Source organism: Rhamphochromis sp. 'chilingali' (assembly GCF_963969265.1).
Source record: "Rhamphochromis sp. 'chilingali' genome assembly, chromosome: 1".
In the NCBI taxonomy this organism is placed as follows: domain Eukaryota; kingdom Metazoa; phylum Chordata; class Actinopteri; order Cichliformes; family Cichlidae; genus Rhamphochromis; species Rhamphochromis sp. 'chilingali'.
The window spans coordinates 3,196,843-3,220,683 of record NC_137929.1 but is presented as its reverse complement, the minus strand read 5'-3'; the positions used below and the strand labels follow the sequence as shown (position 1 = coordinate 3,220,683).

The 23,841-nt window shown below is 44.6% G+C and overlaps 1 protein-coding gene across 2 annotated transcripts in view; it reads left to right on the top strand.

The window, feature by feature from the left end:
• LOC308399100 (uncharacterized protein) overlaps positions 1-21,309 on the top strand; it is a 37,177-nt gene extending 15,868 nt beyond the window's left edge. Inside the window, exons 1-3 of one of the 2 annotated variants that reach the window (XM_080886085.1) lie at positions 15,563-15,716; positions 20,810-20,995; positions 21,130-21,309. In XM_080886085.1, the coding sequence (XP_080742211.1) occupies positions 15,630-15,716; positions 20,810-20,995; positions 21,130-21,159 (303 nt within the window). In that variant the 5' untranslated portion in view covers positions 15,563-15,629 and the 3' untranslated portion in view covers positions 21,160-21,309. Of the gene's footprint in view, positions 1-15,562; positions 15,717-20,809 lie in introns of those variants that run through there. The other variant, XR_013972073.1, reaches the window with a different exon arrangement.
• Positions 21,310-23,841: the final 2,532 nt, after the last annotated feature.

The following is a 23,841-nucleotide window of genomic DNA, read 5'->3' as shown; positions in this document are numbered from 1 at the left end:
AATGTAAATTTGTCTGTGATTGTGTAAATACTTCACACACATGGAGAAATGTCAAACAGCCTTTCATTGTTCTTGTAACAGTGACAATAAAAGCTATTCTATTCTATTCTATTGCTCTGTCATGCATTCTTGCATCTCTTGCCTGCAAGCACACTTTGCAGAGTGCACTCTGTAGTTCATTTTACATAATAGTTAATACAGCACTTGTATTTAAGTGTATTTCGGTTTATTTTTTTACATCTCATAGCACTGCAAACACTTATAAAGCATAAAGTTTACTGAGAACCGATTAGTAATTAGGGATGGGTACCGGTGTCCGGTGCCATGATGGCACCGGTTCTGACATAAACAGTGGTAACCAGACTGAAAGGCAGCGCACATTTCGGTGCTTATTTTTTTTCCTGAGCTGTCATACACTTTAGATTCTAGCCAATCATTTTACGTTTCCGAGGATAGTAGGCGGGCCCAGGTACGTACGTTCTTTTAGAGCAGAGCTACAGATTAAAAATGCCCAAGGCGAAGCGGTCAAAGTCTGGCTGTACTTCACAGCAGAAGATGCAAACTCAGCAGCAACAAGTGCTTTAAGCTGATACTGTGATGCTGTCAAAGGAGGTAACACCTCGAATCTGATGACACACCTGGCGACGCATAGCATTTTTTTTAAAAGCCGAGAAATGCGCCGTATTTGATAGCTTGCTGCGAGACCTCACACCGAGCACATCTACTGCGGGTGTGGTGCCTGTTATCGGACCCGGAGTTAGCAACATCCCCAAGAACCCGAAGAGGAGAGTCCTGGCCCCTAGCCCTGCCAGTGTAGCAGAAATGATGAGGATGATGATGCAGCAGCAGCCGTTCTTCTCTGCCTGAGTAGCTTAATGTTGTTCGTGTGTAATTTACGTTGAGTAGGCTAACCACGTTATTACATTAATGCATGTAAGGTGAACTAGCAAACATCATCATAGCTACATGCGGCTGTCTTCTTGTTTGATGACAGATACTCCCTTCACCCTGGCCAAAAAGGCTAAAAAGACCAAAGAAAAAGTGGGAAACCGCTAAACATGAGAGGTTTAGGACAAAGTTTGTGTTTTTTCCATTGTTTAAGCACTGCTTCCAGCCAAGAGTGATACCATATATGCCCCATAGCTGCAGAAAAGGCTAACATTGTTATCTTTTTACAAAAAAACCAGCTGAACATGAGAGGTTTTTGGACCAGTTTTGTGTTCTCCATTCGTTAAGCACCGGTTTGAGCACCGTTTGAGCACCGGCACCGTTTCAAAAGTAACGGTTTGGCACCGGTATCGGATAAAACCTAAACGATACCCATCCCTATTAGTAATAAGAGCCTTCTTGTAGTTGCACTAAACTGCACGATAAATCATAGAAGTAATTCAGACAGGGAGTTTTACAGTGGGGCAAAAAAGTATTTAGTCAGCCACCGATTGTGCAAGTTCCCCCACCTAAAATGATGACAGAGGTCATCTTTGCTCACCGTTCTCACGATCATTTTGACCCCACGGGATGAGATCTTGCGTGGAGCCCCAGATCGAGGGAGATTATCAGTGGTCTTGTATGTCTTCCATTTTCTGATGATTGCTCCCACAGTTGATTTCTTCACACCAAGCTGCTTGCCTATTGTAGATTCACTCTTCCCAGTCTGGTGCAGGTCTACAATACTTTTCCTGGTGTCCTTCGAGAGCTCTTTGGTCTTGGCCATGGCGGAGTTTGGAGTCTGACTGTTTGAGGCTGTGGACAGGTGTCTTTTATACAGATGATGAGTTCAAACAGGTGCCATTCATACAGGTAACGAGTGGGGGACAGAAAAGCTTCTTACAGAAGACGTTACAGGTCTGTGAGAGCCAGAGATTTTCCATGTTTGAGGTGACCAAATACTTATTTTCCACCCTGATTTACGGATAAATTCTTTACAAATCCTACCATGTGAATTCATGGATTTTTTTTTCACATTCTGTCTCTCACAGTTGACGTGTACCTCTGGTGCAAATTACTGACCTCTGTCATCATTTTAAGTGGGGGAACTTGCACAATCGGTGGCTGACTAAATACTTTTTTGCCCCACTGTATGCCATTGAAACTGGTTATGAGTATTCACAAGATTTGTATCCAGGGATTATATCCCAGTCACAATCACACTGTCACATTTCATAAGCTGGTTTGGTATCTCAGTGCAGTCCCCTACTTACAGAATAGTCTGAGGCCAGGGGCCTTTATAAAGGGGACCAGGGCCCATGTCCTTGAGTGATTAGTCTGCCTTAGACAGATGTAGTGAAGCTTCCAGGATCGGTCACACTGCAGGGAGTTCTTAAAATGGAATCAAGTGAATCTCCGTTTAGGGAGCGACTGTGACTTAAGGCTGCATTAAGGTAAAATGTACACATGCCAGTGGAAGCTCGTCTGTTCAGAGCATTTTATGCCATTTGATGTTTGTATATCTTCTTTTTATTCTATCATTTTTTTGAAATTAGATTTTTTGTATGTGTGGGGGACATATCAAGAACACTGGAGTTAGAAAGCTTATGGCTTTTCCTTTTGTGCGGAGCCTAAGAATAGCTCGGCGGACTTCATTCACATGTTGCTGTTATTTATAGCTGCCAGTGACACAAACAACACGCCTGTGGGTGCTGCTGCCTGTGCTGGGATTGGTTTTTGTCGTAACATAAACAGAACTAAAGTGGATCCAAGTGTTAAAAACAATTTAAATATGTACATTGCAGCCACTGTCTGTGCATCTGGAACTGTTTCTGATGATCTGTGATGGCAGCAGGTACTTAGTTCACCAGATACTAAGAAATAATTCCTTTTGTTTTTTAAGGTAACTACTTAATTTGTCTTTTCTCTTGCAGGTAAGTTGACATGCAGCTGTCCAAAGCCTGACTGAAACCTGACTCCTGCTGACGGCCCCGTCGTTCTGTATGTGTTTGTTGTGGGCTGGTGACAGAGAGGTAAATATGCCTCAAATAGTTGTTGACCTTTCTGTGTGGAGACACGAGGCAGAAGCAGCAGCCACTCTGGTTATTGGACGTCCTGCTGTGACAGTGGACAGTGATAGAAAGGCCAGCGCTGTCTTTACTGAGCATCTTAGCTTCGTTGTTTTGTGATTTCATGAATAAATAATTATAAATAAATGATCAATAATTAGCCATTTGTCAGTAGTAGATGTGTGGTTATTATAACAGAGGGCAGAGATCCTTTAAGGGCCTGGTTTAGGTGTTCAGCAGCGTCCTGTGTGCAGCAGATTAATCACATCATGTTCGGTTTGGTGGCTTTTTGATGTGATTGTTCGGAGAAAGCTGCCAGGAAACGACTAATAACTGATCAATGACAGCTCAGACAGTCCAGTCCAGTCTAGCTGGCTTTCCTCACAAAGTGATTCATTCGTTACCGTCTGTGGTCTCTGACCTGAGGAGGCGCAGTGTTACACTGATTTCATCTCCACAAAGCTTCTGCTGAATGTGAGCGAAGCGAGATCACTCCAAGCTGGTCAGTAATCTGTCCAGACCAGTATGTCAGTACTGTCTGGGTTTATGCTGAGCTGGGCTACTGGTACATGACTGGTAATGAACTGGTAACAACCCAGAGTAACCTCTGGCTCTCTGTGCGCAAAGAGATCTGAATGAAGCAAATCCATAAATAAATCATGAACAGCCAACATGCACACATGCTTAACATAGTGTGTGTGTGTGTGTGTGTGTGTGTGTGTGTGTGTGTGTGTGTGTGTGTGTGTGTGTGTGTGTGTGTGTGTGCTTCCTTTGAGTACAGCTGTTTGCATTAATATTTCAGGAAGATGCCCTCAGAGAGACATTATATATGTTTGCATGCTGCGTAATTAATATAATAATAAATACCTTTCTAGTGTGATAACAGCAGGGGGCGCTGTGACTGCAGAGTCCTTTTGATGTGCTGTTTTTACGTGACAAATTGCTGCTGACAGATCTATGTGATCACTTATATTAAGAGAGGATTCCTGATTCTCTGTTTAACTTTGTACTGTGACGCTAACTTAGTTTATAAATAAGTCTTTTAATCGTATTAGTTGTAATTAGAAAGACGAACTCCTCTCTCCTGATTGTTTATTGGCTTTTTATGAATTAGGGTGAAAACTTCAAACCCACAAATACCCAAAGAAACCTGAAACGATGATTTAGCCATGAAGTGAAATCACACAGGTCGCTGTAAACCTGCAGCCACTGGCCTCCCGGTGCTCCCGTCTACTTTCATTTTCCACACTCATCTCTGCTGTCGAATATTATCCTGAACGTCCTCCTTGTCTTTTCTTCTGTTCAGAGGATGCACTGAACACCACCATGACTCCCTCATACTTCAAACCATGTTTCAGAGGTTTGAAGTTACACACTAACCTGCTCACCTTATTATTGTGTTTTTGAGCGTTTTCTTCTGCTAGTACCCCCCTCACAGTCTCCACCTTCACCATACGTCACCTGCAAGGTCACTGTCTTCAAAGGTGTAGACCCCCCCCCCTCCATTATCTGATTTCACTGCAGCTTTTACGAGTCAGCCGTGCTATTTCTGATAGGCACAGGCTCCCCTCTTCTCTCTGTGAGTGTCGCTCATAGAAAACTTGGACACATTAGCCGGTCATGTGAGCTGCTGCCTGTTAGTGCACACGCCGCTGCCGCCTCGCAGCAGCCTGGGATTCCTGATTTACTGCTAATTCACTGAGCAGAAGAACAGCGTTTAATGGGGCTCTTTCCTAAAAGTCGTGGCCTGTGTGAGCGATCGTGGCGTGTAGTGTATGTGTTGTTGGCAAGCCGTCACAAGGGGGCGCCCTTCAACAACTTACCTTTGATTTGTGACTCATGAGCAAGAAAAGCATAATGTCAGATTATTAAATGTAATTCATCTTCATAATAAAGGAAACACGGATGTTTCTCAGTGACTCGTGTTTGTTGTGCTGTGTTTTCAGTCAGTTTGAGACAAGAAGAAAAGAAATGAGCAGGAAGCAGAACACATCACTGTTTGCTCCTCCTTTTATATAATAGGACTAATACAGCAGTGTTACATATGTAAATGGCTCCAGCTGTCATAAACTAAGATTCAGGAAGTTCTCTGATTGAAATGCTGGCAGGTGATGGGTAACCCTCCCCAGCATGTTCCCAAGCGTTGCATACAAGCCACTGAAAAGTAGCTGACGACAGGCTGACTGTCTGTGTGGAGAATCAGTAGGAATACGATGGATAAGCACATGAATCTGACATATTTGGAACAACCAGGTCTCGTGAATGACGTCATTTTTACTCCACGTGAAGAGAAAAACATGTAAACAGATCGTGAGCATCAGATCTGTTTATGCACTGCTTCAGTTTCCTGCTCGGCACAATCGTGGATCCAAAGATGTCAGCCGACGGCCCCGCCTGCCTTTGTTGTCTCTGCCCAGCCTTCCTGTCGTTATCTGTATTTTTGCTCCCCATCCCCTCTGCCCTGTTGCCCTGACAACAGACAGACACCTAAGTTTCCTTGGCAACGGGGCAGTTTCCTGCTTGGACGCTGTGACTGTAGCACAGAGTGTAAGATGTGATTGAAAAGCCAAACCTGGGGATGTGAGCGGTCCAACCTCACAGGACACGTCGAGCTTTGTATGGGTTTGGATTTAAGGAGCTACAGGTTAGAGGAGCAGGGACAGAAATCGTCTGTCAGTGTCCCCGTGAAGCCATCGCTGATGTGATTACATTACTGCTGTTTCACATCAAACACTGCAGTTTTCCAGCAGTGGAAAGAAGCTGCTTTTGCTGGCATCCTTACTGAAGTTTAAAGTTTTCCATTTCTTAGAAAATGTTGCTTATTTTTCATCCTTTTAGGTGCAAATTATTAGTTTTACATATAAGTCATGCAGACCGTCAGTGATGCAGGTGTGTGGCTGTGATTATGACAGTTGGACGGTTTCTCCCCTTCTTAGTCCAGAGGACGTGGACACGTTGGACTGACAGCAGCACTGTTCCCTCTTGTCCTCGGTCAGTTTGTATGTTATGTTTACATACGGCTTCTTCTTCTTTGTTGTGGATGCAGGGTGAACTGACATCATGCAGTCTGATGAACATTTCCCATCAAAGACCAGAACTGTGCTTTTCACAGATGAGAGCCGCTGCATGCTGAGCACATGTGGAAGAGGCTGCAGAGCATCGTGCTGCTGGAACCTCGTCAGCACGGCTGCTCTGGTGTTTCAGTGATGGTCTGGGGGACATCCCAACCACTCAGCACCCTTTGAGTCGCTCTAATAACAGCTACTTATTAATAACATTTGTGCACGAAGCTGCCACATAACACCTGGATTCTTGGGGTGTCTCTGCACCTACACAGAATTGTTTCAGTGATGGATGGAAGAACCCTCAGACGATGCCTTGCGTTGGGTTCTGCGTCGACTGGACGCCTTGTGTCGGAGGTGAAGCGTTTTGATTTAAAGGTTGATCGTAGCGCTCCCTCTGTGACTCCCAACATTAACTAGCTCACTCGTGAGCGAGAGAAGATCAGCTGTGATCCTGTCTGCTTCATGTCTGTCGTGCATGCTCAGCACATATCGCAGGAACGTGAAATATTTTGTAGGTTGAGCACAACCAGTGTTCCCCAGTTTCATTACTGGGAGTTTGAAACCAGTGATTAGGCTGACCTGTACTGGCCTGATAAAGCACCGCTACTTGAAACACGTGTAAAAAGCTCGGTGTCTACATTGATGGTTCTTTTAAAGTGAAGAAGCAGGTGAGTGCAGTGTTCAGTCCTGCTTCTTTCAGTTAAGACAGCTGGCCAAGGTAAAGCCATACCTCCTAACGTCTTTGAGCGTCTTATTCACCTTTCCCTTACTTGCAGATGAGACTACTGCAATTCATTGTGTTATGGTCTAGATCAGGCCTCCATCCATCGTCTTCAGATGGTTCAAAATGCTGCTGCTCGCCTGCTAACTGGTACCAAACGGAGAGAGCATATAACCCCAGTTTTAGCTTCTCTACACTGGCTTCCTGTCTCCTACAGGATCCAATTTAAACTTCTACTTTTTGTTTTTAAGTCATTAATGCCCGAGCCCCTCCTCACCTGTCTGAGCCCCTCTCTGCCTATGCTCCAGGACAAACCACGAGGTCCAGCTCAAAACTAATGCTGTCCATCCCACGGACTGACCTCACATCCCGTGGTGATAGATCCGTCTCTGTGGCAGGTCCCAGACTCTGGAATAGTCTCCCCTTAAATATTAGATCTGCACAAACAAATTTAAATCTTTACTAAAGACACATTTCTATGCCCTGGCTTTTAACACACTATGACCCAAGCATTCTGGTCTTATTTGAATTAGTTTAGTTATTGTTTTAATTCTTTTACTGTCCTATTATTGTTTTTACTGTTATTATTGTGTTACATTGTTGCTTTTTAATACCATTTTTATATTGTTAAGCACTTTGTGCAGCATCGGCTGTTTGAAATGTGCTATAGAAATAAATTTGACCTTGAAACCAAATCTCCTTAGGAAGCGATTTTATTTTATTTATTTATTTAGGACCGTGCATGTTAATGAACATAAATGTAAAAAGAAAAATTACATGAATGTAAACATGCCAGATTATAGCCAAAGGCTAATTTCCATCTTTAATGAGGCCGTGTATTAAGTTTCACACAGCATGGGTGAAACAGCTACTAACCATCACTGCAAGCTCGACAGCAGGAGCCGTCTTCCTGTCGCAGTATACCCCAAACAGCTAATTATTGGACCGCAGGGAAATGGGACGGGTGTTGGTGCCATGAGGGAAAACCGTCGTTCTCCTCGCTCCTCCCTTTGCCTCCTGCTTGCTCCTCCCGACCCCGCTGGTCTCCGCTTTCCCCGACACTGATTAACCCCCCTCCTCTTCCCTAACAACGTTAGGCCCCTTTGATCTCCAGCACTTAAAACCAGCAGCTACCATTGTGCCATCCAAAACATCTCTGTGGTTGCTATGGTTATTCACTTAGATACAATTACTATAGCAACAGTGTTTCTGAGGGCTGGGGAGGAAGTGGCTCAGCAGGGATCCAGGTGGAGACACATGAAAGACACAGGCTGCATATAAACGGTGGATCGGTGAGGGCGGGCCCTCCTCGCCAGCCTCGCCATCGATACGATTTCTCTTTATGTAAATACGTGACACAGATATGTATGTTGAAGAAAGACAGAACATCCTTTCACATGATCCTCTGACACACTTGTCTCTACAATTGGATGTGAAACAGACTTGAAAGGAAAGAAGTCGTGTCAGGTATTAACAGATATATCAAACACATTATCTTCATATGCAGGGGTTAAGACTCTGTCATCAAACACCTTTACAGAGAAAAGTAGCCAAGTGTGTGAGATGATAGCTACAGTGAGTGACAGCTTAGCAAAAATCCTGAAAGTTGGACACTTAATGTCAGCTTTGTCAGCCACACTGCAGAGCTCACAGAAGGCCCACAGCTCTGATGACTCAGTGGATGGAATAAAGCCCTCCAATGTGAACTGCACAGTGGTGTCATCATCACGTGTCCTTCATCTTCTCTGGGATGGATCAATAGATGGCTGATCCAGCCCCGTGTCATGAGGCAGCGCTGCCTGGTTGGCAGAATCTGACCCCAGACCAGCTATATACCATGTACAGTGTTCAATCAACCTTTCACTGGGCATGTGTATAAGGTCACAGCTGTCAGTGTGCTGGATATTTGCAGTGTTTTCAAATGTATTCCACTACAGACTACAGATTACATGCCCCAAAATGTATTCTGTAACGTTACTCAATGAGAGTAATGTATTCTGAATACTTTGGATTACTTAATATATTATCATGCTGTTTACAATTACATGAATGTACTGTTGCTGTGATTTATTACTGTTACTGAAGGTCCGCGGCTCCGAACCGTAGTAAAGGGACCTCTGGCTAACACGTCGGGTTCGTGTCGGGTTCGTGTCGGCTCGTAGCCGAAAACGAGCTTTACTTTGTTGTCTGGGTCAACTTTGCTAGCAGAGACAGAGAGGCGTTGAAAGGCTGCTCCAACAGAACTTATTGTCAAAGGAGCAGAACAGAGTCAAACCTTCTGTTCTTAGAACTGAAGAAGCTTCTGGATGAGAGGTGAAACGTCTTCAAGCAACTTAAAGAAGTCCAGACGCTTTTCTTTGCAAGCTCCTCAGACTACGATGACCTGGATGACTGAGAACCTTCACAGACAACGGAACTTATTGTTTTCGGAGGAAAACAGGAACACGGTGTACGGTCGAGTCTTAACAGCTTACAGCTGGGCTCGTCAGGCTCTCTTCTTGCAGTGGTTATTATTATATTTACATGCTTCCAGCTCCCGTTTCTGCTCGGTGACAGCTGTGCTTTTCCTTTCTCTCCCTCCTCGCTCACAGACACATCACGGGTACAGCAGTCCATTCTCCCTGCAGCACGGACTACACTGCCCATGATGCTACATTCTGCCTGTTAGCTTAGCACAACAACAACAACAAGGCCTCTCTCACCCAGGAAACACGCAGCGTGTCACCCTGTAACCATGGCAACCACAACGCTGCCGCCTGGAACAACAGAACATGTCAAACAAACCCAAACAGTCCTGACCCGCCACAATATGAAACAGGAAAGTACCGCCGTGTAATCCATTTATTTCAACAAAGTAACTGTATTCTGAATACCACCTGTTTAAACGGTAACTGTAACAGAATACAGTTACTCGTACGTGTATTCTGTTACTCCCCAACATGCAGTGTAATCCATTTATTTCAACAAAGTAACTGTATTCTGAATACCACCTGTTTAAACGGTAACTGTAACAGAATACAGTTACTCGTACGTGTATTCCGTTACTCCCCAACATGCAGTGTAATCCATTTATTTCAACAAAGTAACTGTATTCTGAATACCACCTGTTTAAACAGTAACTGTAACAGAATACAGTTACTCGTACGTGTATTCCGTTACTCCCCAACACTGGATATTTGTCATATAATTGAAATATCATTAAACTCACTACTCGTACTCATAAATATGGTCCGTGCACAAAGCAGCGTCGTCTCTTTCTAACCATCCCTGCTCCAACAAACACGAGGTTGTTTCCATCGCTGCTGCTGTTCCATGTTGTACAGCTCTTATTGTTACTGTAAGTCTCGTAGTTCTTATTTGTGTGAGGCTTTGCTCCTGCCCGTCACTCTGCTGCTGGAGCACCGGGATTTCCCCAATCAGGACAATAACGGATATTTCTGTTCGTTTCTGGTCTGTACATGTTTTATATCAGAGCATCTCCCAGAATCTGAACTGATCAAAAAGTGCCGACATGTCCGGAGGGATTTTGGCCCACTGCTCTTTGCAGCTGCTTCCACAGATTTAGTAAAGGAGGCTCTGGAGGCTGGCTAGCCCACTTCTTCTTTAGCCACTGCTTTGTTTGCACCCATCCACGGCCACCACTGTGTGTTTGACTGTGGGGATGTTGGTGTGTCACACTCAGCATTTCTCAGCCTTCAGCCAATCATCCAGACGGTCAAACCTCAGACGGGCTTGTACATGCTAAACCGCGTGGGTGCTGCAGTAGTTCAATCCTGTACCAGTGTTACCAGTATGTGGTGACTGTCATCCACCTGCCTTCTCACCATTAACCAGCTCCTCCTGTGTGAGTTTCCTTTCCTATGATCATCCTCCGCCCATGAGGCTGACTGATCACATCATGGTCAGAACTGCTGCACCCACAGTCACCGAGCTTCATGCTGACGCCCTTTGCATCTATATGCTGAGAGTCCCACAGCCAGTCTGTGGGATCCAGGGTTGTAGAGGATCACACACTTCATTCAGGGACATGCAGATCTGTTCATAACTGATATGTTTTTTGTTCGATGTTTCTAAACTCAGGTAAAAATCAGAGACTGTTCATTTCTCTGTAAGTGAGCAAACTTATAAATTCAGCAGGGAGGATAATTGTTTCCCCGTCGTAGTTCAGTGTAGCTAGTCTCTTAACCCCCAACCAACCCGCTGCACCTCCTCCCTCCCCTCCCTCTCATAAAATATTGAGAGAGCCTGGCACTAGGCCAGACGCCCCCCTCCCTCTCTGCCAGGCAGACTGACGGAGCATGTGGCTGTGGGAGGGGCACGAAGGGCGGCTCGGCTGAGGAGATATTTGTGGTGGCTGTTACAGAACTGCGCTACAACGCTGACATATTTGTCTCCGTGTTCTGGGTGCAGGCAGAGTTATGGCTGGATGGTGTTTATAGTGAACAGGCTCCCCTGTTGTTAAAGCGTGTTTCTCATTTAAAGTGTCACATTTCTGAAATGTACAGTAACCATGAACATGTTTGTTCTCTAAATGAACGCCACGAGTTGTTGCTGCTCTACTCTGAACTCATTCACACGAACACTTTCTGCTCGAGTGCTTCCTCTGTTCACAGCCACACTCGTGGATGCGCTGGAGAACAGCTCGGGTAAGAAGTGTGAACAACATGCTGGCATTTCATTCTACCTGCAGTGGTCAAATCAAGGCAGTGGTCAAATCTAGCTTCTTTCAGCTCAGGCAGCTGCAAAAACAAAGCCAATTCTTTCACGGCAGCACTTTGATCCACGCCTTTGTCAGCACTCGGCTGCATTACTGTGATGACCTTTATGTTGGAGCTGTGGGCGTCTCCACAGTGGGCCTGGGAAACTTTGAAAAGATGTTTTCTTCTTTCGGCCATAAAATCCAGATCTTGGTTTCCTCTTTGTGAGCACAACAGAGACTCCCCTTGTCTCTTACACAGCCCCCCTTTGGCTTTCATGCACACACACCCACTCAGGGAATAAAGTCACTGCAGCCATTTAGCTGCTTCTCAGCACTCGCTGCATAACCTGAGGTTGGTCAGCCGGTCGACTCGTCGTGCATAGTGACAAATGAGGGATTTCAAATATTTCCAAAGCGATGCATCAGGTTTCTTTGCAGATGAAGTGAGACGTGGATGTTTCACAGCACCAATGAAGATTGTGTTTAAGTGCAGCCGGGCGCACGCTCCCCCAGCGACGCCAGCTTCTTCTCACCGTGCAAACACTTTGATTTGAAATAGATTACAGCCGTGAGTGTTTGACTGTGATGGACTGGTGATGTGATCAGGGTCGCAGGTTTCCACCCGCCTCGTCTCTTTGCATGCAGTGAAGGAAACTATGCAAACTATGCAAGGTGTGCAGTAACAGGTCTGAACAAACCAGCAGCAAATAACTTCCAGTCTCCACAGGTTCAGTGCAGCTGGTGTAACAAACGTTTGGTTACAACATATTAATGTTCGCACACTGCTGTAAAAACAGTTTTATTAAAATGAACGTGCACTTTTGTAGAAGCTCGTGGTGAACGCTCCACTGCTTTTGTTTTATTGTTACTATTATGTTGTGATGGGTTGAACAGGATGACTTGAGACGTGTGCGATGTGACAGAATAGACAGATGGAAGCCTTCATGTTGGATCAGAACGACGTCGGGCTTGTTGGTCTGCTGTGGTTTGATCAGAAGACTTCCTCAGATCAGCACCGTGGCCCTCCTCTTCCTCTCCCCCATCTGCTTCTTCTAGCAGCTTCCAACACACTGAGGTCTCTGACAGTGAGAGTGACTCCAGTGTTCCTGTAACTTTGAAGCAGAGGTTCAAGACAGATTTGATCTTTCCTTTCCTTCTGTTTGGGATTGAAGTGATGTAATATCAGGGGGGGCAGGGGGGCTATGATGTCCTGTCATTCTCATGTAAATCTGTGTTGGGAACATTAATGTTTAGTAAATGTGAAGTTAGCAGAGCAGTTTTGGTCAGAATCACTGACGTCTTTCTTAAATACTGCAGGAACAGTTAGGAGTGTAACTGTAATCTGTAATTGTAGTTTGGCTGAGCTGGAGTCTTTGGGTTCATCATGTCGTTGGATGCTCACCTCCTGCAGCTGCTGGCTGCTCTTCCAGATGAGAGATGATATCTGAATGTCCTTTATAATAACCTTAATTCACCTCGCACACACACAATGAGCTGTCTAATCAGCTGACCGGAGCAGGTGCTGTGTGTGAGAGCGATGTTGGGGTTGTGAGGGCCCAAAGAGCTGGATGTCAGCCCCTGTGGAGGACAGAGGGGGTATGGACGTCGCGTGCGTGGACACCACTCCTCAGCTACTAGCTGCAGATGTGCAGACCACACATGGAACATGCAGCACCTTAAACCAACTTTTCCTCTGGAGTTGAACACTCTCCCTATCTGTTCACATACAGGTCTGTGTCCTCTGTACAAACCGCCGGTGACCGTAGCAAACTGGCAACCAGAGTAATGGTAAATGGTAAATGCACTGGTTCTTATACAGCACTCTTCTACCCTCCCTAAGCACTAAACCAGTTCCAGAGCATCTAATAAAAGCACTGGCAGCAACAGGGGCCAGTATCCCGCCCAAGGTGACTTTGGCACGCAGACTGGAGCAGCCGGGGATCGAACTACCGACTGACGTCCTGAGCCACAGTCGCCTCTTTTCCAGTAGAACATAACTGCCTCAGCTCAACTTGACTCTACTCGACTCTACTCGACTCTGTTTCTCAGTTACAGTTGAGCACCACCTCAGTGTGGGTGGGGCTGTTACAGCAACACAACCTGAAAGTCCCGTGATGTCATTTGTATGTGACGCAAACACAACAAGCGATGACATCCCGGTGATGGAACATCTGCACACCGTCACTGGACTTCCTGTGTAGCCGTTTCCCTCGTTGCCAGGCAGGTTTGAGTCTTGAAGGGTTCGCTCTCATAACTTATCCAGTGATGTCACTTCCTGGCCATCAGCGGCATGTATCTGGGACACAAACTGGGCTTGGAACTGGGTGAGAGATGAAACTCTGAGAAGCTCTTCAGACGACGCTGACCTGCATGACTGAGGACCTGCACAGACTTGCTGCCTCGCTCTTTGTGAGGAACGTCCTTCAGGAGTATGAAAGGGAAACTAGCAGTTTATTGAAACCAGCTCCGCTTCAACCTCAGATGGACACAAAGTAGACTCGTTCCCCAAGAGTTTGCACTTTGGATCCCAGGTATCGAACCAGCAACCCTCTGATTAGCAGATGAGCCAGTCGGGCTACAGCTACCCTACGTGTGTGTGTGTGTTGCCTTTTCATTCACATAATCCATCTTATCTCTAATGAAAAAGCCAAATGAAATCCTCAGATTTGCCCCTCAGGTTCCCACAGTGTTCAGGTCACACCAGGCCACAGTCCCACATTTGAGCCACGACTGTGGGTCACACAGAGCATGTCCTTTAGCCTTCTTTGTTTTTGGATTGTGTGCCACAGAGTCTCACTGAAGATGATTTTGGCACGTTTGCTGAGATTGTTTGAAAAACAAGCTGAAGAACACGTCCACGATGTCACAGCAGCTGTGGGCTTCGATGGAGCCCACGCTTGTCCTGGAGGCGTCCTCTGTGGAGTGAGGCCGGCTCACATGGTTCAGTCTGAACAGGGTGAAGCTCCAGCTTTGACCTGATTAACTTCCAGTAGTGGAAAAGCAGCTGTAGCTGCATTTTTCATCACTATTGATGGGATGCTGCTATGACCTGCTGTTAGTGGGAGCTCAAAGCCTGAGGCCATCATTAAGATCTGTGTGGGTCTGTGTGGGTCTGTGTGTGTGTGGGACACTCACTGAGTAGTAGTCGACTGACCGACCCAAACACGGTGACTTCATATCACAGGAAATATTCAGCTCAGGCTTCTGTCTGACGCTTTGCTGTCTCACATTTAAATCACAAAGGTTGTTTCTACAAACACCCACTCATCTATCGTCCTCTTACACACCGGTCACAGACCCACTGCTGAACTCACAATATCATTTATTTTCCTTGTGTTTGATTGGTGGTACAGTTGTTTTATTTTGTGTGTTTGTTACACAGGAAAGCTGTTATTGATCAGTTTGAGAGTAAAACAGAAACTGTGAGTGTAAATGTGGAGATTACAGTCGTTTCATGCTGTAACCTACAAAATGCTTTGTGCAGACGAGTCAGTGAAATCAATCAATCATCCTGATTTCTTTAGCTCATGAACACCGTGTGGGGTCAGTGTTAACAACATGGTGCAGAAAGGAAACACAAGCGTGGAGTCGGTGGGATTGTGCAAACGGTGGCTCGTGCATCAATCAGCTCCAGCTGTGATGCATCTCTTTGATTAGTGGGAGCAGCAAACTCCATCCAGACAGCTTCCTTTGTTTTTTTCAGTTGACTGATTGATCAGCGCACAGCTCCGTTTAGCACACACGCCATCTTTAACGACGGCGTGGAGTCTGTGCCCTGTTCCTCCCACACACGAGTGTTCGTTCATGTTCGGCCTTGTGTCTGAGCGTTTCCTCTCGGTGTGTCTGTAACGAGGAAGCCACGGGCAGGTCGCACACAAACGTATGGCTGCCGAGTGTGCGAGTGTGGCAACGTGTGGCAACTATTCTGGTTTGCCAGCGACGTTTCCAGATAAACACTGGTGGCAGCTGCTGCCATGGCAACACCATTGTGCTCCCTCCCTCCCTCGCTCGTCTCCCCTCCCTCTCCCCAACCACTCCTCTCTCTCATGCTCCGCCGGCTCAGAGAGCGAGCACCAGAGAGGAGAGAGGTCAGCTCGATTCAGAGGACAGAAAGAAGAAAGGAATAACCCGGAGTGGACGGGGACAGGATGAGCGAGGACAGCCACTCCCACTACAGGCTGGACCCCAGCGATCGCCTCAATGGGCTGGGACAGAGGAGGAAGAGACCCAAGAAGGTAAACGAATAGATGGAGCGCCACGTGGTGCAAAGTGTGTAAGGATGGAGCACCCCACCCTGCAAAAAGAGAAAGGAGGTGGGGTTAGGTGAGGTTTGTTTATGTGCAGACGAGCGTCCACATCATGTTAGGAGCACCGAACCATCTCTCACCCCGTCGTCTCCTGTGGAGTGTGTGGCTGCTCCCCCACAGCAGCTGTATCCTCTCTCGTATCCTCCGTCTCCTGGTGTTGTGTTGCTCCACAGTGAGTCGTAGTAGGAGGCTCACATGCTGGCAGGGTGGGTCCCTGCTCGCTCTTTGTGTGCCTGTCGTTGGGGGTTTTGGTGTTTGCAGCTATCAGGAGGTTTGTGTTGTAGCCTGACGTGAGAAGTGTTGTTATTGTCATCATTTTTAACATTTCTGCACCGCTACAATAAACAGACACACACCCATCAGCCTGTTTACAGATTTATACACCCATAAAGACGTGAAATACGCCATACACATGTGTTCATATGTATTATAAAATAAAGAGGTAAACTATTAGCTATTTGCTGTTCAGATTGATTCATAAATATGACCTCAGCACGTGAAATCCTTTTGTTGACATCCCTAAAAGCTCGTCTTAATATCACGTCAGACTAACGAAACCGTACAACACAAATAATCAGACAAAACCAGGATTGTGCGTCTGTTGTTGAGAACATTGTCAGTAAACCACAGATCAGTGTTTATGTACCAGTGACGTCCTGTCAGTCTCGATGTAATGATTCCTAACAGCGCGTCTTTGTGTGCCACCTGCTCGCTCAGCAGCTACACAACCCAGGAGCTCAGTTTTGAAACAAACCTTAGCACAGTGTTTGTGTGTCCGCCGGGAGTGATGTCTCACTCTGTTTCCATCCTTTTCTCGTGAACAGCGATCTGGTGTTTCTGAGGACACAGAAGCATCCAGCGTCATTATTTTTGTGTATGTCGTGTGAGCTGAGAGTGGAGCGCTGTAACCAAAGGTAGTGAGCGCGTCGGGCTTTAACGTCGCGGCTGGTTGTGCGATCGCGTCGCCGCTGAACTCGTGTGGCCTGAAACTGAGAGTTTGTCTCAGGGATCTTTACATTTGAAGTCAGGTAAACAGCAGCAATCATCCAGTGAACTAACAGAACATTCAGGAGCAGTTTACTCTCATGAATGTCAGACAAACTGAGGTTTGTGTGTCAGTTAGATTCTTTAAGTCATTAAAGTGTCTCTGTTAGGAAAAGCATCTGTTTCCTCCACTTCTGCAGAACTGCGTGACCTGTAGCATCATTGCAGGAAGTATCCTGTGACAATGAGTGACTGCACATCATCATTATCAACACATAAACCTGTGGTCTGGACCTGCACTTCTTATTTTTACTGTTTGGTTTTGTGTAAAGCAGCACTTCAGTAAGCACCTGTGAAGCACACAGTCATAGTCGAGTAATGAAGCGATCCATATGTGAAACATATCCCACGTCTACAGGATAGTGGAGGTTACATGGGTCAACCTGGCAAACTGTACCAGCACATGTGATCACACTGATAGCAGAACACAGGTATGTGAGTCTCTACGACGAGGTCAGAAACCAGTAACAAATGTTTCATGTGATTCGTTTTTCTCCAGTTTGTCTGCAGTGAACCTTAAATACTCACTGAACCAGCTGTTTCCTGATGTGGTGACGTGTGTCGGTGATGAAGCCAACACTCTGTCCAGTGTTGGGCAAGTTACTTGAAAACAGTAATCAGTAACTAATTACTTCCCCCAAAAAGTAATCCTGTTACTTTACTGATTACTTATTTTCAAAAGTAATTAATTACTTAGTTACTTTTTAAAAACACGATTTCCAACCTGAGTAGGTGATAAAGTGATAGGTCTTTCAGCCCAATTCTACTTTTTCTGCATAATCCATCATACAAAATGTAATCAAATGGAAAAGTCTCTTTTTAAAACTTGTTTTATTAGATTTAATCTTTTAACTTTATGCATCAAGCAAACATTTAATTATCTGCAACATTCTCTGACTGGAAGAAATTAGTTTAACATTTAAACCTATTTTCTGCACATTCCAGCTCATAAAATAAAATATTTTTTGTGTTTACACTCAGTCTTTCAAATAGATGCAAGTAAAACACAGCAGAAAATAAATAAAGTCAAAGACTCAGCGGTCCTGTTGCTCTATTTTCACCTGTAAAGCAGGAGTGGGGCAGGCGGAGGTTTACCCTGGTGCAGGTGTGCCGCGGTCAGTGGAAGAATCCGCGAGTTTCTCTGTGAGTTTCCCATTACGTCGTAGCTACTCGGTGCTTGTTGGAAGTTTAGGGGTTTTTTCGCTGTAAAAAGAAGTTTTCTTCCCACGCACAGCGGACACTAATGTTTTTGTCACTTTGTATGGAATCAAACTCAAAGTAAGGTCAGTACTTCCACGCTTTAAACGCTGCACGCTCATACTCTCTCTGCACTCGATATGTGATCCATTGTTGATCTGCACACAGCTGTTGTCACTAACGGCGCCCTCGCTTACGTCACTGTCGTGAGACATTCTCGCAAAAAAATCACTGTTTTAGTAACGCAGTAACGCAGCGTTCCTACGGGAAAGTAACGGTAATCTAATTACCGTTTTTGCAATAGTAATCCCTTACTTTACTCGTTACTTCAAAAAAATAATCGGATTACGCGTTACTGGAGCGTTGTTCTCCTCTGTAACAAAGCAGTGATAAAGGAATAGATGCTGATTTTATTCATTTCAACTTGTGTGTTTGTGCTGCTGGATTCAGTCTGAAGCAGGCAGCAGTGCTGAACCTACCAGTGTAAATGTGATGGTGGAAGCAGAGGCCAGCACTTGGCAGTGCTAAACACAATAAAAGACTCACAAGTTCCTGCTCAAAGGTCAGCTGCCTTCAGATCAATCATTAACCTGCAGCAGGTTGTGGCCTGATGTGTTTGTAAGAGTTTCACTTTCAGGAGGAGAAGATTTAAACGAGTCACACAAATGTGAACTACAAAGTCTGTGACACACAATTTATGCAAACTGCATGAAATCTGACCTGAAGAAATCCAGTCTTCTGCCTGTTGTGGTTGTGACAGCTGCTCGTAGGAGAGTTTGTTTGTAGGAGGTGGAGATGTTCTCAGATCAAGTGCGTAATCGTCTCTTTGTGTAGACGCTAAAAGCTGTGAGCCAAAACTCTCTGCTCTGAAACTCTTCACTCAGTCCTCACGCTGAGAGTTTAGAGGCTGAACTTCTTGTTCCTCCATAACACTTTTCATGAAACAGCAGAAATGAGCTTGTGTTTCTCAGCAGTGCGCACACAGAGAACCGATCCTCTCTGCTCAGTCTGAACAAATCAAAGTGAAACGTCAGTGAAAACACAGCTGCTGATCAAACTGTGTCAGATTAATGCCTCAATGTTTCACTGTGAGGTTAAAAAATACATAAAAATGATTTAAAGAAGTAGGAGGCAGATTTTCACAATAAGAGCACTTTGTTTTTAATTCAGTTAATGTCAAACTGTCATCAACACCTCTGTGTTGTCTCCGTCTCTGAGCAGATTCAGGCATTACTCAAATAATAAAGGGTTTTTTTCACTATTATACTTTTCATTAGTCTCCAGGTTGATGATTATAAACAGAATTATTAAAGTTTTTATCATTTCAGGCTGAAAATCAACATGAATTTGGTTCTAATCAAAGAAGCTCCTTTAATGTGTGTCATTAAAATCCTCACACAGACTTAAAAAGGCGACATTAACATTAAAATAAATGAAAGAAGCTTCAGCTGAGAGCTTCATGCAGTCATCATCAGCAGCTCATAGCAGTCACAGCTCTTTATTACGCAGCTTTGCAGGAATTAAAGTGGCTGAAGTGTCAGAGTTTGTGTGAGAAGCTGCTTCATGGACAGCTGCACACACGTCTTTATTATTTCTTCATAAATCAAACACACAGGTTTGTCTGCAGATGATTTAAAGTGTGTCGTTGTGCAGTTAAAGCTGTTTGTGTGACGCCCTGACCTCCTGGGAATGAAACAGCCAATCAGATCCATCAGAGAGAGAGCAGGAAGTGTGTGTTTGTGACAGAACAAGGAAACAGTGATGATGATGAACATACAGGTCCTCTGATGTTTCCTGTTACAGTAACGCTTGTTCATCTGTTGCTCTCCTACACTTTCCTATAAATAAAGGAGAAAAAGTCCGTTTAGTTTCATTTCCTACAGCTCAGAGTTACACTTCACATTCCTGCTGTCACATCAAAAAGCTTCACTTTGGTCCAACATCTACATGTTAACATGAAACACAGACAGACTCAGAACATCTGGAACATCTGCACTTTGACCCAAACTGTTATAGCAGGATATTTTCTACATATTTCTTATGTTGGACCTGTTTGAACTGTAAACGACCTGTAATCATCTGTAAATGGTGTGAGACACACTGAGGCCACCTACAGGGCAGCTGGGGAACAGCAGGGATCTGAAATCATACGAGATGTTAGTGAGTGAGAAGAACAAACGGACTTAAGATGGGTCGAAGTGATCAAAGTTGATCTAAAACAGAAGATAAATCCACTGATTCTTTGTAAAGTTCATCTGCTGCTCACATGAATCCATGAAAGATTTATTTCACTGAATGTTTCTTCAAAGCCCGTTTCAACCTGTTGAAGTCATGAATGAAAGTGCAGACTGAGAGTGGATCACATGATGTTTGAGGTGTGTCATGTGACATGTTCAGTATTGTCACACATGTCTAGATTGTCCCTGATATCATAACTGCTCAAACACTGATGATTATATTTGAAGAATTATTCCTGATGGCAGCAAAGTTTGAATGGAGCTCTCTGTCTGTGCTGATTTGTCGCCCTCTGGAGGTCAAAGCACAAACCTACAGGGCAGCTGGGGAACAGCAGGGATCTGAAATCATACGAGATGTTAGTGAGAAGTTAGAACAAACGGACTTAAGATGGCTTGAAGTGATCAAAGTTGGTCTAAAACAGAAGATAAATCCAAAGCAGCATCAGATGAATGTTACCATTTCCAGTTACGGTGCCCTTCATCTAATATGGAAATGTGTTGGGGTTTTTTTAGCCGTGTTGTTGTTCTTCCTATTGTGTTTAGGCCAGAGATGCTCTTCAAACAGCTGACAGACATGACCACATTACAAGAACATGGTGTGAGTCCGATTTGATATTCCAGTCAACGCTGAGAGACCTTAACCAGGAAGTCAGAGGTCAGCTGATGCTGCGAGCAGGAAGTGAACCAAGGGAAAGGTCCACTCTACTCAATCTCAAAGAAAATATGCTGGTATTTGTTGATGTTGATGGTACAATAAAAATATATAATATAATAAATAATAAAATATCATGTGATGATGAGATGTGTTGTTGGTGTTTGTATTTTCTGTAAATGTCTTTTTTAATGTAAATGCTTTGTTCCAGACGGACAGGGAATCAGTTGCTGTACGATGACATCATCTTGATGTTGACGAGGAGGGCGAGAAAAACTAGTTTTGTCCTGCAGATGGCGATCTTGCACCGTGTTCAGAGAGCCGACACTTTGATGGTGCTGCTCTACTCAGCTTACTTTAGCCTGGGTTGGACTCTGTATGAGCAGCTTCCACTCTGGTTTCACTCTTAAACACACTTGTTTGATTTCACTTGTAAAAGTTGAAGAATAAATATTTTATTACAAAATTATTTCTTGATGCATTTTTTTAGGGTCAAATATCTTGTTTGATTTGAGGAATGAACTGTTAGGGTGGAAAAAGTGAATCAGGTTAAAATAGTGGTGCTTTATATCAGTGAAGATGTATAATGTAATTTAAAATGTTGATGACGGGTTGTAGTGGGCTTGTACTTACAAAACTGCCTCATTTTATTGGAACGATCCACAGTTGCATCCATTCACGGATGACATCTGACATCATTTGACATCTGGTCTGAACACGTTTGTACACAAGATGCCTCAGTTCTGGATGTTCCCACAGACTCCTCTGTGCACCTAAAGGAAAGGTCAAAGGTCAGCAGCACATGTAGTTGGGACAAGTCTTCAGTCGCACAAACTACATAATCATTTTCCTCCAATGACGACTTTTCACTTGCAGAAATGGTCCTGTGTGATTTCCAGGCTGTGATATAAAAACTAGTTCCTAATGGCAGCGACTCACTCAGTAAACATGTGTTTCCTTCACCAACCTCACACACAGATCCAATAAGATCAGGAAGTGGGCAGTATAGTACAATATGTGTTATTTTGTGCTGCACTGCCCAAACTAAAGATCTGCTGAAGTGTTGGAAATGATCCAGATGTTTATTTTGGACGATACAGCAGAAGATCAGACATGAAAGTGGAGATAACACAGAAGACCTGCAGCAAAGGTCAGAGGTCAGACTGGCCCCTGGATTCAACAATGAGCCAATGATCATCAAGCAGTGACTAAAGCAGAGCCCTGACGTTCTGACATTCATCACACAGTCAGAACAAATGTCTGCTGATGACTTCATCTCATGAAACGACTGATAGATGTCAGTTCATTGATCAGCTGAGCTGCTGATCTTCATCGTCACAGAAACATTCAGCTTGTTTCAATCAGTAAATAACTCCCACTACTCCCAGTTTGAACTGTTCCCACTCAAAATGCTGTGAGAACAATGATCATTGTAGAACTTCACAAACATCACGTGTTGTTTTCCACATGTAAGATCAGCAAACACACAGAAACTTCCTGTTGCCACACACGGCCTCTAAAATCTCTTCCACGCTTTCTGTCTGAAGTCCACTCTCTGTGTCGGATCCACAGGAAACAACAAGATCTTATTAACATGGTTTTCAATGTGTCTCCTTCCAAAAAGTCCAACCAATGAACAAATGTGTGTATTTGTGGAGGCCGAACAAAAGCATGACACATTTCTCTGTTTCTATAAACTGGAGTCAAACACAAACATGAAGAGTTTCACTGACAGACTCCAAAATGCCCCCACAGTGGATCAAAGGGAAATCCTACAGTGTGGCCAGAGACTCTTAATGGCTCCAACATCAACACATCCACAATGTTGGATCCAGTTCTGCCTCACAGAGTTACTAAGACACACCCTCTGCCAGCATCACAACAGCTCCACCTGCTTCACCTGCCTCCTCAGCATCTGTACACCTGAAGAGAAAAGAAAGGCTCCAACAGCTCAAATCTACAAAGGATTCATGAAGTTTCATCCAACAATAACATGTTTGCCTTCCACAGTGTGCTGTTAGACACCACTGTACCTCTGCCATTTCAAAAAGAGCAGCTTGGGAACATTTTGGCTCCAAACACTTTGTGTTTAAGTTCTTTGTTTTCTTTGTGAAGCCGACAACATCTGGAGCTTTGTGACTCATAGAAACATCATTTTGTTCTTTAGATGACAGCAGATTGGGACTGAATAATCAATCACTATCAAACCAATAAAGACAAACATGCTGATTTTACAGGAACTTTGTTGGAGAAGCTGCAAAGACATGAAACTGGTGGAGATCCCAAACCAGTTGATAGTGCTGGTTATTCCAAATAAAGCTGTTTCCCTTTGAGATGAAATGACTTTGTGTCCTGATATATAATAAAGATGTTGTTGTTTTTGAGCCCCTGTATTAAAAGTAGTTTAAAGTCAGCTTGAGTTTGATGTCTTTATGTCAAAGCTGCTCATGATGTTGAGCTGCTGATGGAATAAAAACAATATAAAAGCATGTAGTCCAGACTTAAATGTAGCCTGTTGTTAGCTGAGGTCCACACACAGTGTTTGACAGTGTAAAGTGTGTGAAAGGGCTGCTGGTGGAGCTCACTAGGATGAGCAGGTGACCACGAGGTGGAGAGCAGCTGGCCTGGCTTTGACCCGGGCCACGCCCCCTTTCTCTCTGCTTTGCTGTCACTTATCTTCACTGCTCTGTCCAATAAAGCTGAAAAAGGCCCCGAATCAAAGAAATCTGCTGCAGCCTCTGAAATGTCTTCTGTTTCCTTCCCGACGGCTTTTTCACCGTCAGCCCATCAGACAGTCCAGCAGCATTTATGATGATGTCATGATGTTGAAGAGGCTGCTACGGTGGCCTCCCATGACCCCCAGCCTCATCACAGCTGAGATGCAGACATTTGAAAACATTCAGCAGACAACTGAATAACAGTC